Source organism: Narcine bancroftii, chromosome 4 (genome assembly GCF_036971445.1).
Source record: "Narcine bancroftii isolate sNarBan1 chromosome 4, sNarBan1.hap1, whole genome shotgun sequence".
NCBI classification, from domain to species: Eukaryota; Metazoa; Chordata; class Chondrichthyes; order Torpediniformes; family Narcinidae; genus Narcine; species Narcine bancroftii.
In genome coordinates this window covers 122,676,099-122,691,188 of record NC_091472.1, presented here as the reverse complement: position 1 = coordinate 122,691,188, position 15,090 = coordinate 122,676,099, and the positions used below count along the sequence as shown (strand labels likewise).

At 42.2% G+C, this 15,090-nt stretch overlaps 1 protein-coding gene and 1 long non-coding RNA gene across 4 annotated transcripts in view; one reads left to right on the top strand and one right to left on the bottom strand.

Moving 5' to 3' along the window:
- Positions 1-64: 64 nt before the first annotated feature.
- gstt2 (glutathione S-transferase theta 2) lies at positions 65-14,641 on the bottom strand. The gene is made up of 5 exons (XM_069932667.1): positions 14,414-14,641; positions 10,629-10,716; positions 3,788-3,938; positions 1,835-2,011; positions 65-870 (listed from the first exon to the last, which is right to left on the bottom strand). Exons 1-5 carry the CDS (start codon positions 14,604-14,606, stop codon positions 730-732), a joined length of 750 nt encoding a protein of 249 aa, XP_069788768.1. The 5' UTR covers positions 14,607-14,641; the 3' UTR covers positions 65-729.
- The window catches only part of LOC138761081 (uncharacterized), a 104,956-nt gene continuing 103,754 nt past the window's right edge, over positions 13,889-15,090 (top strand). For 2 of the 3 annotated variants that reach the window (XR_011356102.1, XR_011356103.1), the window contains exon 1: positions 13,889-14,158. This is a non-coding gene — a long non-coding RNA (uncharacterized lncRNA). Of the gene's footprint in view, positions 15,085-15,090 lie in introns of all 3 variants that reach the window. The other variant, XR_011356104.1, reaches the window with a different exon arrangement.

Here is a 15,090-nt window from a genome sequence, read left to right as displayed (position 1 = left end):
ATTAAATGAAGATCCCTAATGTGCATTGGGCTAGATGGGAAGAAAGGAATTGAAACCAAAAGTATTAAATGAATTAAAATATTTATTAAGACCCTTGTTTTCCAATAAGGGTAACTGCTCAGGTCATTCTTCAGTTTGTAACCATATAAGAATAACAGTGCATGCTGAACACTTGCTCCCACCTAACCCAACTGACTAATGCACAATCCATAACCCTCCATTCCTTTCCCATCCATATACATATCCAATGTCTCCTTAAATGCTTGCCTCCGCCACTTTGTCTGGAAGCTCGTTCCACACACCCACCACTATGAGTAAAGAAGTCCCCCCCCCCCCCCCACCGTGTTTCCTCCACACTTTTGCCCCCTAACTCTCAACTCATGTTCTCTTGTTTGTATCTTCTCCCTTAAAGGAAAAAAAAATTATCCATGTAAATTCTATCCATAACCCTAATAATTTTAAATTCCTCAATCAAATCCCCTCTCAAACCTCTTCGCTCCAAAGAATAAAGACCTAATTTATTTAACCTTTCCCTGTAACTTAGACCCTGTAACCCCTTTTGATAGATTGTTGATTCTACCTAGGCAATGTTCACTACAAGATTTGTTGAAAATGGGTGCTTAATACTGTTAAACAATATATTGGTACATTTCTCCAGCTGTTTATAAAGGCACATAGTTTAAAAGATTTGGAGTCCCAGCAAAATTTGAATTTCAAGGTGATTCAGCTTTAAAGCTTGGCTTTATTTCTCAGTTGATAAAGGAAAGAGTGCACCTCATCAAATGGTTTTCCTACAAACGTCCGGACTCTATTTTGCCAGGCAACCAACTTTGGCCGATCTTTCATTATGTCACGATTTGCTCCAAGTGGCTGAATGTAAACAATGGGTAAAAGAAATTCAAAATGTAATATCTGTGGTGAGAAACAAAAACTACACGCTGGAATCTTGAGTAAACAATGAGGACCTGGAGGAAAAGGCTACTTCCATGGGTCAACATTTCAGAGTGGGACTTTATTGATAAAGGAGTCCTGGCCCAAAACATTGATTATTTTTTTCCGTGTATACTGCATGACCCATTGAGTTCCTCCAGCTTCTCTTTGTGTTAAATCTTTAGTCTTAAATATTTTTAAGATAATCAGTACAACTTAAGAGTAGCAGCATATCATTGCCTGATTCCAGATTAGTGCAAAGGGGTAAAGAAAACTGGAGAAATTATTGCTATTTGTCATTGTAAATATAACAATGCAATTTTAACCAAAAAGTAACTCCTACAGTGGAGGCTCAAGGTTTTCTTCTGAGATCTCTTCTGTGGCCAGCTCCAATCTGGCTAAACCCAATTGCCCTAACCTAAAACACATGTTGCCGAAGGCAAATTAAGCAACATGATGGATGTCAGCAAACTAAGACAGTTAAAATGCAGAGTGAATGTGGAAATACAAATCGGAATAGAGTCTAAAACTTGAGGAAATGTGGATCACGCACCTACAACCTGGTGTAGTGTCAAAATTAATGAATTTTTAGTACGCCCTTTGAAACCTCATGGATCTTGAGTTGAGGAATTGCTATTTGAAAGCAGCTTTCCAGATACTAAATCTTAATTAAAAATTTAAATGATTCCAAATCATGTGGTGGGTTGTACAGAAGCTCAAAAATTAAGTTGACTTACTTTTATACTTTATAAACAATCGAGTTTTGAACTTGTCTGCTAAATTTGGATGTTTCTAAACCCTTTCACAATGGGTCACGTTGCCTGGCTATAATCCCATGAATTTAGTTTAGTCTCCCCATACATTTTACAATGTTAGCTTCGAGCAAGGTATTTAAACTCCTTACCTGCATGAGTTCACAAATGGCCAAGAGATCTCCTATTGAAATCTGCTCACCACAAAGGAAAGGCTGATTCTTCAGAAACATAGATTCCAATAGGTCCAAAGTTGTCTTTAATTCAATCAGAGCCTTGTCCAACTTGACCTTGTCCACTGGTTGCCCTGACATGTGGGGGATCAAAACCTGCACAAGTATGTTCCAGAAAAAAAGTTCCAAACACTAACAGATTCTATTAGAAAGCAGTTTAGTTCTTCATGAGAGCTTGCACAAGTAGATGTAGTACCTTGCAAATGATCCCAAAATGGTGGGAATGGATGCTTTTAAATTTACCTTGGCATTGTGAAGTCAGCATTTATAATCCCACCTTGAGAATATAATGGTAAGCCAACTTTTGTCTTTCTGTGTAGCTAATCCCAATGTTTAGTAAAACACCTTTGTCACTGCTATCATCAGGTAAAGGTCCAGCAACTTTCCAATAGCAATACAACTCTTGAAGCCCCCATAACACCCAAATCAACAGTAGCTCAAGACCATTTATGACCTCTGTACCACTTTCAGACAACTACTTCCTTTTTTTATTAATATGTTCTCTATTTAACTAGGGAGTTGCACTGATATACAATAGTCAAAAATTTGGACAGATAGATGGGAATATCTTAGAAGGCTAAGGACAGGATACAGCAAATAGGACCAGCCCAGAATGAGCTGGACAAGTTGGCCCAAAGGGCCTATTCTATGCTGTATTACTGACTATACAAGTCAACCTTTTATTGCATCTCTATAGGGTATGTATGTATGTATTTGACATATTCATTCAGAAAGGAAGTTCCAGGATTACATCTTGGCTAACAACAAACAAACTGATACCTTTCCAAGTCAAAATTGGGGTGAGATAACCCAAGGGTGATGGTGTTCCTGTGCATCATTTGCCCTCGGTGAAGGTCACAGGATTGTGCAATGACATTAAAAGGAATTGAAGGGTTTGGTTTGGGGTGCCGGGCTGCTTTTCCCAGATTGAAAGTTGTGGAGCACTATGTTGTCCTAAACTGCTCAACACTCTTTTTAATACAGGTTGGGAAGGTTGCAGATGGCCTGGCAAATAAAGCTATGGGAGATGTGGTGAAACAGAAATGAAGGGCAAAATGGGAGATAATAAAGTGATGATGCTGTTCAATGAAATGCATGATCAGCTGGCCAATGAAGAAGCAAATTTATTCTTGCATGTACCCAGGTGCAGTAAAAAAGTTGGTTTTGCAAGCAGTCCAGCTAGAAATCCCATACATAGAACAGCAAGTAAAACTACAGAAGTGCATAGTTACAGGGAAATATCAATGAGTAAAAGCAACATTTTACTAGTGCAAGGACAAGTATTAGTGTACTGTATCCCCTTGTTGATATTGGTGTAACACCAATAAATTCAAAGGGAAATTAATGATACCTGGCAAGCTGGTATTCACTGACCCTGATATGGCAAAATTGGCAGTATTTGGGAAGCAAATCACAATTGCCAGGCACCTGCACAAATCCTGCAACATACTAAATCTTGATTATTTCCATTAAATCACCTTGGATCCAACTTGTCTGTGCCAACCAAGTTTGTACCAATTGCCCATGTTCCCCATAAACCTTTCCATGTAGCCAATTGTCCCCACTTCTTCCCCTGGTAGCTAGTTCCATACACAAACACTCTCTGAAGAAATTGTCCCCCAGAATCCTTTATAATCTTTCTCCTCTCACCTCAAGTTTTAGATTCAATTATTCAGGGTCTATTTATCCTTTAATCAAGATCACTAAAACAAATGATGTTTATGGGAACTTGCTGTGCATCAATTAACTTTTCAATAGTGATTTCACATCAAAAATAAGTCACTGGTTTTAGAGCAATTTGGGATGTCTGAAGTTCCTATGTATAAAAAGAAAACCGCCATTATAAATGAGTCTTTCTGCTTTAATACAGACCTCCAGGATGAAGACTTTAGCTGCATGAAATCTCACATTGGTGTGCTGCCAAGCCATGTATTCATCCACCTTTGACTGTAGAAACACATCTCGCGGGTACCAGAATTGAGGGACGTCATACTTTGTCGCCAGGTACTTCAAAATGGCAACACTGTGTGAACAGAATCCTTGTATCTAGTTACATAGAAATTTAATGCTTTCTGCACTTAAACTTTATTCCATCAGCAAGACCAAGAATAACCAGATGCCCATGTATTATGTTGTGTAACCTTGCTTCGAATGTTCTGTCCTCATCTATTCCTTGCCCTATACTTCCACCTTTACTGTTCAAAGTGAGCAATTTCTCTTGCTGACAACCTCCAACATTACAGGCTTGACTTCATGGGTTATGTGAAATTCTTCTGGGTCCCAACTATGTGTAGTTGCCTCACTTCATACCCATCATAGGAACTCTGCGCCAAACAGGATGCTGATGTTTGAGCCTTTCCCTCTTCTTTGTCTCGGACACCTCATTCCAGTCTAGGGATACCATCTCCAGATTTTCCAATCAATCTGGGCACTTCCTTTCAGCGCTTACCCTCTCAAGACCTATTCAACACAATATTTACAGTCCCAATTTTCCTTAATCAGTCTAACTGTACTTTCAGCATTCTGTTCCACAAGAACCAACTCCAACATTTCAAAGATGTATAGGGTTACATGTGAGAATATTTGGGTGGTGTGGGCTAATAAGTTGAAAGGGCCTGTTATTGTATTGAATCTCTGAATTAAACTGTCATCACACTGAATGACAAAGGTAGTGATTTGGTAAATTGATCAGTCTCGCAGAACCAAATGTCAACTTTAAAGTCCCCTTGGTACAATGGCTCCATGTAATCATCTCCCACACAATGAATGTCCCTTGTTAACCTAGGGGAGAGATCTTCCCTACATTCTCCAACCATGCACAGTCCATATTTACCTCCTCCCCAATCTACAAGTAGATGGACTCATTGTTTTGGTCTGTTCTTACACTAACCATTCAAAACGAATGGTTTCCTCCAGTAGTTTTTTTTAAAATCTGCATTCCAGCATCTGCCTCCTCTCGTGTCTCCAGTTTCTTTAACCTTCTCCCGTTTTCCATTTACTTCTGATGCCTGTTTCCATTTCCCCATCCTCACAGGAAACCGAGCACAGGAACAGCCTTTTGGCCCACAATGCTTGCATTGAGCACAATTCCAAATTAAAGGTCTGCTGCTTACACGTGATCAAATCCCTCTATTCCCTATATGTTCCTGTCTGGAGGTCTCTTAAAAGCTATTATCATATCTATTTCAACCACTACCCTAGCAACCCATTCCAGACACCCAGCACTCTCCATTTAAAAATTTACCCTTTAAATGAGTGTCCGTCACATGCCCTCTAGCATTTCACATTTTTACCCTGGAAAAAGATTGTGTATGTCTACCCTATCAAAGCCTCTCATAATTTTATAAAGGTCTATTAGGTCGCCCCTCAGCCTCTGAAGCTCCAGATAAAACAGTTTGTCCCACCTCTCCTTGCAGCTTGCACCCCCTCGTCTAGGGGTTCCCAAACATTTTAGACCATCAACCCTTTCTTGGAATACTTGATCCCTATTGACCCACAGGCATGGAATCCGGCACTGGAGGTGGGGGGGGCCGAGGGGTGGAGTTGGCACCGCTACCGAAGATTCTAAGAACACTGACATTTTTATTTTACGCTGAATCCGTTCTACTGTTCGCTCTCCACTTATTCAAAGGCCAAAGCCAAATACAACATGGCGTCCACCAAGACCCACTCTCACAAGAGGTTGGCCACCACTGCCATTTTCCAATGATCTGCCCCTGCTTTCTACCACTAAAGTTCTGTTGACCCCCTTGAATTTATTGATCCCTTGGATAGACCCATTGACCTCCAGGGGTTGACAACCGACCACTTTGGAGATCCCTGACGTGGTCCAAGCAGAATCCTGGTAAATCTCTCCTGTATTGTTTACAAAACTTTCCCATCCTTCTTGCAATGGGGCAACAAGAATTGCACAAAGTATTCAAAGGACCTCTGAAACATTGTACAGCTGGAATGTGACTTTTTAATTTTTATATTCAAAGCCTTGACCATTGAAGGCAAGCATCTTTATCTCCCTTATCAACTTGTATGGTCACTTTCAAGGAACTATGGACCTGGACCCTCCCATTCCTCTGTACATCAATGTTGGGATGTGCTTTCTTTACTCCAGTCATAACTGTATCTTTGTTTTAATATGTTATGCCTCAACTCATCACATTTCAAATGATCCCTCTCACTTTATTTCAATTTCTGCTTTTTAAAGGGCAGTACAGGTAGCGTAGTGGTTAGTGCAATGCTATTACAGTGCCAGTAACTGGGGTTCCAATCCAGTAAGGAGTTTGTACGTTCTTCCCATGTTTACGTGGCTTCCTCTGGGAAATCCTGTTTCCTCCCTCCCTTCAAAACGTACAGGGTTGTGGGGGTGGTTGTAGGTTAAATGAGTGTACCGTGTTCTCCGTGTTTGGAACAAAGACTTTTTCCCCCCTTTTATTTGCTCCTGTACTCCAGTTTTAAATTTGTAATCAAACAATTCTCATGTGATTAAGTGCACATTGTCGATTCCAGAAGCAGTATGTTTGGGATCATTGTCTTGCAGTAGGATGAAGTGCCATCCAATGAGTTTGGAAGCATTTGTTTAAACTTGAGCAGATGTTTCTATACATATCAGAATTCATTTTGCTCCTGCCATCAGCAGTTACAGCAATGAAGATAAATGTGCCAGTACCTATGGCAGCCATACATTCCTAGGCCTTAACACCCCCACCACCATGTTTCACAGATGAGGTGGTATGCTTTGGATCCTTTACACCTCCACACTTGCTCTTGCCATCACTCTGATACAGGTTAATCTTGGCCTATCTGTCCACAAAACCTTTTTCCAGAATTCTGCAGACTCTTAAATATTTCTTGGCAAACTGATTTGGCCATGGGGTTTCTGTGGTTTCCATCTTGCAGCGTCGCCTCTGTATTTCTGTTCATGGTCTTGAAGTCCTGAACAGCATCTAATGGCCAGAATCAGAATTTATTGTCATGAAATTTGGTGTTCTGCATCATAGTGCAAACATTCATATTATAACCATTTTAGTTTTATATAAAAAAAGTTAAACTAATAGTGCACATAAAGTACGGCCATGTCCATGGTTCATTGATTATTCAGGAATCTGATGGCATCTGGGAAGAAGCTGTCCTTTTGCCTTTGAGGGTTCGTCTTAAGGCTTCTGTACTTTTTCCACATGTGGTAACAGAGTGAAAAGCACATGGCCTGGGTGGTGGGGGTCTTTGAAGATAGAGGCTGCTTTTTTTTAAAGATACTGGTTTATGGAGATGTTCTCGACGGAGTGAAGTCTGTTTGCTTGTGATGTTGCAAGTTGAGTTAACAACCTTTTGGAGTTTATTCTTGGTTCTTAGAGTTGGCACCTCCATACCAGCCAGAATACTCTCCAAGGTACACCTAGAGAAGTTTACAGAAGAATATGCCTTGGATTATCTGATCTCACAAGCTAAGCAGGCACAGGAATGGACAGTATTTGGAGGGGGAAAATCGCCTAGGAATACCAGGTCTTGTGGGTTTCTGTGAGGGATGCTGGACAAAGTGATGCCTTACCGTAAACAAAATATGTATCATTCTAAATGTAGTATTACATGACAATAATGGAACCTTTACCTATCTGCAGACAGTAGTGATTGACATACCCACACCTGCCTCCTGAAGAGTATTTCTGATTTGTTATATAGGTGTTTGGGAATTTTTCTTCATGATGAGAATTCTTCTGTCATCAGGAGTGGAGGTCTTCCTTAGCCCACCAGTTCCTTTGTGAATAGTACGCTCTTTCTTCTTAATGATGTTCCAAACAGTTAATTTTCATAATCTTAAGGTTTGGGCGATGTCTCTTATTCTTGTTTTTCAACCTCATAATGGCTTCATTGACTTTCATTGGCACAACTCTGGCCCTCGCATTGAAAAATGGCAACTACAGACTTCAAAGGTCATCAAAAGCTTAGAAGCAAGTCTAGCTCTCTTATACCTGCACCATTGAAGCAATTAAACAAACCTGAGTCATCACAAACACCTGTGAAGTCAAATGTCCCAAATATTATGATGTCCTGAAAAGGGGGAACTATGTATAAAAAGTGCAGTCATTTCTACATGGTCAAACGAAAATGCATACAAATAACCTTGAATAAGATCAGGAATGTGAATTGTTTGAATACAAATATAAAACTGGAGCATGGGCAAATAAAGGAAAAAAGTATTTTTGTAGCATAAATTCTGGAGGGAACGACACTTGGCCAGTATAGGCTCGTGAATCAAAAAGACCTGTAACCATACATTTTGTCTAAATTTTTGACAACTTTGATCAAAGCAAACAGATATTTCACCTTTCTCTGAAGGATGGTTGACCCCAAATGTCAACTTAATTTCCCTTCCCTTTGATGTTCACGCTGTTCCCAACCTCCTCTTGTTGCTGTCTTCGGGTAGAAGATACTAAAGAAGCCGAAGACCAACATCTTAATGTTTCTTTCAGGGTCTTGAACCTCACCCTTATTTTTAAACACTAATCATGGGCTGCGCCAACACCACAAAAAGGACTGCCCTATTATGCCATTTGCATGGTAACTGAATATTTATTGTGTATTGTTTGTATTTATTATTTTTTTTCTTATGAAGTCATCTATTTGGCTCCAGCGAGTGAGGATTTTGGTGCAATGTACTTTGTACAATGTACATGACAAATCACTCCTTGTGTTGATAACTTTTCTCTTTCCTCCACTGACATTAACTGGGAGTGTTGCTCAAATAGGGCTCAAAGAATTATTAAAACCTTTTCTATCCAGCAAATGGTATTTTTGACCCACAACCATCAAGGAGGAGATAGAGGGGCATCAAAATCAGGGTTGCCAGGTTTGGAAATAGCTTCCCCACAGGCTGTGAGATTGATGAACAGTATCTTGTAACCGAGTAAATCATTGCAAAATATTCGTATTCATTTTGAATTATATCTTTATGTATATGTGTGATGTGGTGTATGTGCACTGTGGCCTGGAGAATTGCTGTTTCGTCTGGTTGTGCATGTACAGTAAAATTATAATCTGGTTTTTCAGCAATTTTGCTCGAACCTTGTGCAACTTGGTATGAAAGGCAGGCAAGAAATTCAGCATAGTTTTTGCCATTGAAAATTGATAGGCCTTCCTCTCCTACAATCAATTCCTAGCAATCACTAAACTGATTTGTATCTTTTGTCTTTTTATTGATATAGTAACATCAGGCTTAATAAAACACTATACCATCCACTGGTTCACCAGGCTCCTACTGGCTCCTTTCTAACCCCTCCCACCCTGTTCTCTATATACTCTCTCTCCTTTGCACTCTCAATCTTGATAAAGGTTTCTGACCAAAAATGTCAAACATTCTTTTTCTCCAACTGATGCTGTTCATTGTGCCGAGAGTCTCCAGCAGATTCCAGCATCTACTGTGTCTCGTGTGTCCCCTGCTACAGCAGTGGTTCTCAAACTTTCTTTCCACTCACATATCACCTTAAGCAATTCCTTACTAATCACAGAGCACCTATGGCATAGGGAATACTTAAAGTGGTATGTGAGTGGAAATAAAAAGGGTGAGAACTACTGGTCTACAGAGTTCCCTTAAAATCATCCCATCACTGGAGACCATTGTTCTGACAAGGTGAACTTATCCAAGTGCTTTCATCACAGTAGATTCTTTCAAGTGCTCACTGTAGAATTTACAAAATATGTACTGAGAGCCCAGTTCTTGACCAAGGGAATGCTACACTTTCAGAGATGTAACCTGCCCACTAAATTGGATACAAATAATTCTCTGGCACTCTCCTCTGAGGTCCTGACCAACAGCCATCCCCCCAATCTACTCATGATGTATTTTTTTGACATTACTGTTTGAAGAGCTTGTGGCAGCTAGTTTTCTGCATGAGATAGCTACTATATCACTTGGAAATATCCCTGGGCTGATGTCTCACACAGTAGTTCCACTTCCCACACTCAAAAGCAATTTGTGATAAGCTGAGATGGTAAAAGGAACTGTTGGAAGATCATTTGGAAACTACTTTTAGGATACACAAAAAACATTTAGTTGGATATATGGATAGCAAGCTATGGACCAAATGTAAACAAGAGACAAATTTTGACAGTGTGGACATGTTGCGCCAAAGGCCTGGTCTGTGCTGTATGACTCCATGACAACTCCTACAAAGGGAAATGCCACAGTTCAAAGGTCCCCTTGTCAATACACACAAATAGATAAAAATCTGCGTTATAACGTCAGGGACTATTTACCCTTTGGTGTGTCCAGTGTAAGAAATGGAATAGCATTCAAATGATGCATATTCTGAATTTTAACAGAGGTGATCAAGCACCAGGTATGCAAATGTGGACATTGCACCAGGTGGTAAGCTTGATACAGCTGTCAATAGTTGGCCAAGCTGCTGACAACAGAAGTGATTCCACCAACAGGAGTTGACTATTGATTTTAAAAAAACATTTTAAATCCCTAGGCAATATTTAGGCACCAAACATCTTTAATAGGCATTTTACTTCTCTCCTTTTGTGCCCAAATCCTGCACTGTCTGTAAGGAATTTGTACATTCTCTCTCTGTTGTGTGGGGTTTTCCCTGGGTCTCTGGTTTCCTCATACCATTCAAAAACAGTAACCGGGGTGTAGGTTAATTGGGTAAAATTGTGTGGCACGGACTCGTGGGCTGAAGTGGTGTTACCGTCCTGTATGTCTAAAAGTCATACTCACCTCTCAGTTAGAACAAACCCATTGTCGACTATCACTGGCACTTTCTGCGCAGGATTCAGTTTGGTAAACTCCGCACTTTTCTGCTCACCTGATCAAATCACATAAATGAGGACAGGTGAGGAGAACGGATCATGTCAAATCACTTCTCAACACATCTCCAATCTCCTCCTTGTCACTCTTCAACTCCTCACATTTTACCTGTTCTCCACGAACCAACATTTAAAACCCATAGGCAATAGCTGATGCACTTTTAATAGGCATTTTACTTACTGGTATCTTCTTGTGCTGCTCAAAGATGAGAACCTGGCCCCTCAACATTGCCCTGCCAATCCACATGGTCATCTATACTGTACCAGCCCCATCACTCTCAAGTCACCAAAATTACAAATGTTTATCTACCTAGTGTTCAAATATCCACAATGATATATCCTCAACGGTTAAATATTCCAGAGATTCCACAACCTTGAGAAGAAATTCCTATGCACCTAAGATTTAAACAATCTGGTATATTTTGTCTCCTTGTTTAATATTCTCCTACCATTGGAAACATCTCAATATCTAGCCAGTCATGCCATCCTTCAATAGATCACCTGAAATTCTTCTAAACTCTGAAATGAACATCTAATTTCTGATAGGAAGTCCCTTGCATCCCAAAAATAGCCTAACAAATCTTATAGACCTTCCAATATTAGTATATACTTCCTCATAAAGTACAACTCATTGACACTGTAACACTTGTAAGCACCAACACTCACACAATTGGACTAGCTGACAGGTCCTAATGGACATCTTCAATATCTCACTCCAGCAGTCCATTACTCCTCCCAGGATTCAAGCCAGCCACCATCCTGGTGCCCAAGACAGTGACAATAGCTGGATTAAATGACTTACTGGTTATGTAGCACACCTACCAGCCACAATGGACCCAATCCAATCCACATACAATGATCCTCCACTCCATCCTTAACCCACCTAGAAAACAATGCTTCATTTGACCAACCAGAGGTTGGTGGATAAATTGCCCCAACTGGATCCTGGACTTTGTGATTAAAAGACCGCAGTCTGTCCAGGTTGGCAGCAAAACCTCAAGCCGCATCACACCGAGCACTAGTGCAGCTCAAGGCTGCGTGTTCAGCGCACTACTGTTAATGCAGCTACTGCCAGGTTCAGCTCCAACAGAATCATCAATTTGCAGATGACATAATGGTAGTTGGTCTCATTGGCAACAATGATAAGTTGGCTTTCAGAGGCTTGTACCATGATGCAAGAGCAACAACCGGAGTCAAGAGTAAAGCAAGGAAGTCTGCAGTCACTGTGATTGAAGTAAAAACATAATGCTGGAGAAACTCAGCAGGTCAAATAGATAAAGATATGTAACCAATGTTTTGGGCTTTGGCCATTCACCTGAGTCTCAACATGGACAAGACCAAGGAGATGATTATGGATTTCAGGAGGATGAAAAACCACACATCAATGGCTCTGTTATAGAGAGAGTGGGGTGCAAAAAGTTCCTTGATGACCATTTAAAGGACGACCTATCCTGGACCCACAGCACCTCCTCACTGGTCAGGAAGGCCCAGCAGTGCACACACTTCCTCAGGAGGTTGAGGAGTGCAAACCTACTGGCCATGATCCCAACAACATTTTATAGGAAGGAGTATAATACAGGATGTCCTGGCTGGCTGCGTCGTAGTGTTGTAATGGTAGCTGCAAAGCACAAGATCGGAGGTCAGTATGGAGAGTGATTAAAACTGCTGAGATAATTGAGGTTCCCCCCTCTATCCACCATGTCTACAGGGAATAGTGATTAAGGAGCCCTTAGAGAATCATCAAGGGCCCTTACCATCCAGTCCACAGTATCGTTGAGACATTATCTTCACTGAAGAGATACAGTAGCTTAAAAACCAGGATTGCCAGGCTGGGAAACAGCTGCTTGCCGCAGCAACCCTAGAAACCAAAAAATTATTTGCATATATATTTATTTTGGATCACTACATACACACACTGGGCCGAAGATGGGTTTTAGATGTACCATCAGATAAGAATAAATTTGAACTTGAAGGACAATATGGCCATTGACTGCTTAACTACTTACTATACTACCCACAAACATTGTGATTTAGCAATAAGATTCTGTACTTCATTCATAGATCATTACAGTACAAGCCCTTCGTCCCATGATGTTGCGCCAACTTATATACCTATTCCCCCCACTCCCCCAAGCTAAACCTCCTAATCCTCTATTTTTCTTTCATCCACTTGCCTGTCTAAGAGTCCCTTCAATGCCACTGTTTTTTCAGCCTCCAGCATTACCCCCGGTAATATATTCCAGAACAACTCTGTGTTCTAAAAAAAATCCATACCCCTGATATCTCCCCCAAACTTTCCTCCCTTCACTTTGCACAGAGGTCCTCTAGTGTTTGCAACTTCCGCCCTGAGGGGCAAAAAAAAGGTGCTGACTGTCTACCTTATCTATTAGGGTTTTTACACTGCAGGTATATAATGGCACAATCAACGAAATTGCGGTTATACAGGCAGTCTAAAAAGTGCAGGAAGTTACAGTCAATTCTTGCACTGCTCTTTATCCTGCAGGACCCCGACTACTTTTCGGGGGAAGCCTGCAGTCTAAATCACAACGCAAAACTCACCCCATGAATTCGACGTCCACATTGCTCCTCACAAAAGCAGTGGGACTAACTTGCACAGGAACTTAAAGTGTGCAGTGTAAATGACCACAAGGTGAGTAATGATGTTAATTTATGTTAAAATTTTCCCACATTGCTATCTAAAAAAAAACTTTGCAAACAGAGAGAGGGTCACGAAAGTTAACCGGTTTCCTAACAAGATGCATAACTATATGACCGTCATTGGTTCTCATTTATTTGATCCACAGACCACCACTAAGTATTCTTGCATATGTTGAATATAGTGTCTAACTGGCTGAATCCTTCCAGCTTCTCAATAGACCCTTTCAAGCTGCCGTGTAAAATGGGGTGAACTGGGCAAATTGCCTGGTGAGTGCCCCACCCACACGGCAGCTTGAAAGGGTCCGACCCGGTCAACTTGGTGCAAATCCAACCTCAGTGAGCCAGAGCCAGGATGCACCCAGCCCGAGGCAGGAACTGCAAGATGGCGGACTCGGAACCTCCTATGACGTCACTGCTTGCGCGCTGGCGTCACCAGGAAACCCCTCCTCCCGGGTGAAGTGCTTGCTGTTGAGGGGCCTGGGGGGGGCGTGAGGTTCCTGCCATAGAGGGAAGAGGTCGATGTGGCGCGGGGGGGGTGCCGCGATCAGCAGGAGAGGGCGACTGACGGGCAGTGGGGCTTCAGGGGAAACTTACCGAAAGTTCCCATGAGTACGTGACGTGTCACCGCCTCAGCCCGAGGGTGGGATCCCCGGCAATTTAATGAGTCGATCCCCCTGCAGCTTAAGCACCTTTGCCCCAGTAATCGCATCTGGGTCCCAGGAAGGCTACTTGCTTAAAAGCGCCCAAGGTTTACCAATCTAGGGTAGCTTCAACCCTGTGCAGGTGTGGCTGATTTAATTTGTTCTCAGTTTCCCTTCGTTGAATTGTAATCTGACAATTTTAACTCATTCCTTTTCAACTTTTGCTCGTCGCTGCAATTTAATTTCCAGGCGATCTTCTCGTCCCGTTTCACTCTGCAGATCTGTTCCCACCCCCTCCCTCCACCCATCCTTCCCAGCGCTCGTCGGGTTAGGGGGTTAGTGGAGCTAAGGGTTAGCCGCGTCTGCAGAGAGACAGAGGCCTGGTCGCACTCCTTACCTCTTCGGAGAGCCACCGGGTTTTCGACGTGGGGGATCCCGGTGCATTTAAGGAATAAAAGCACGGCCCTGGAAGGCTGGGACAGGAGATCATAGTAGACGCGCAGCGGGAGCCGAGATGCCATGGTGCTGGGAGGGGTTGCAGCGAACTCGCCACTCCTGCGGCCAACGTGCAGCATCCAGCCTGTTGTCATGGATCGAAGGTTGGCCCACGTCACGGTCTCCCGCCGCCTCGCGCGCACGGGCTCCAGGGGAGCGCGCAGACGCGCTCAACGTGCTCGGAGCAGTTCCACGCTGTGCACCGCTCCTTCCCGCCACGGCACTTTAAAACAATGCTTTTAAAATCATTCTTTTGGGAGTTATAACGATTATACTGTCGTCTTTTCCAGTCATGGGGTCCTCTTCACTGATTTTTAACAGGTGGTAAAAATACCTGTCGGAGGAGCTCGGCGGGTCGACCACCATCAGTGGTCAACGTCTCCAGTTTTCACACGATTTGTCGGGGTGGATGATGTTTTCTTCAAGTTTAACGCGTGGGCTGAGGCGCGGTCAAGGGGGTTCGTTGCGGGGAGGCGGCAGGAGAATAGGGTGGAGAGGAGCATGACATCGAATGGCGGAGGAAAGCTCGATGGGCCGAATGGCCTAATTCTGCTCCAGCAAGTCAAACCGTGGGTAAGT

Bases quoted from the DNA above. Each gene is read 5' to 3' on its own strand.
- gstt2 (XM_069932667.1), bottom strand. From the start codon at position 14,606: ATGACAACAGGCTGGATGCTGCACGTTGGCCGCAGGAGTGGCGAGTTC. The intron at 2,012-3,787 runs GTCTGTATTAAA...ATACTTGTGCAG, and splicing joins CTAAAGTCTTCATCCTGGAG to GTTTTGATCCCCCACATGTC. The intron at 871-1,834 runs GTAAGGAGTTTA...GTTTACATTCAG, and splicing joins CCATTTGTGAACTCATGCAG to CCACTTGGAGCAAATCGTGA.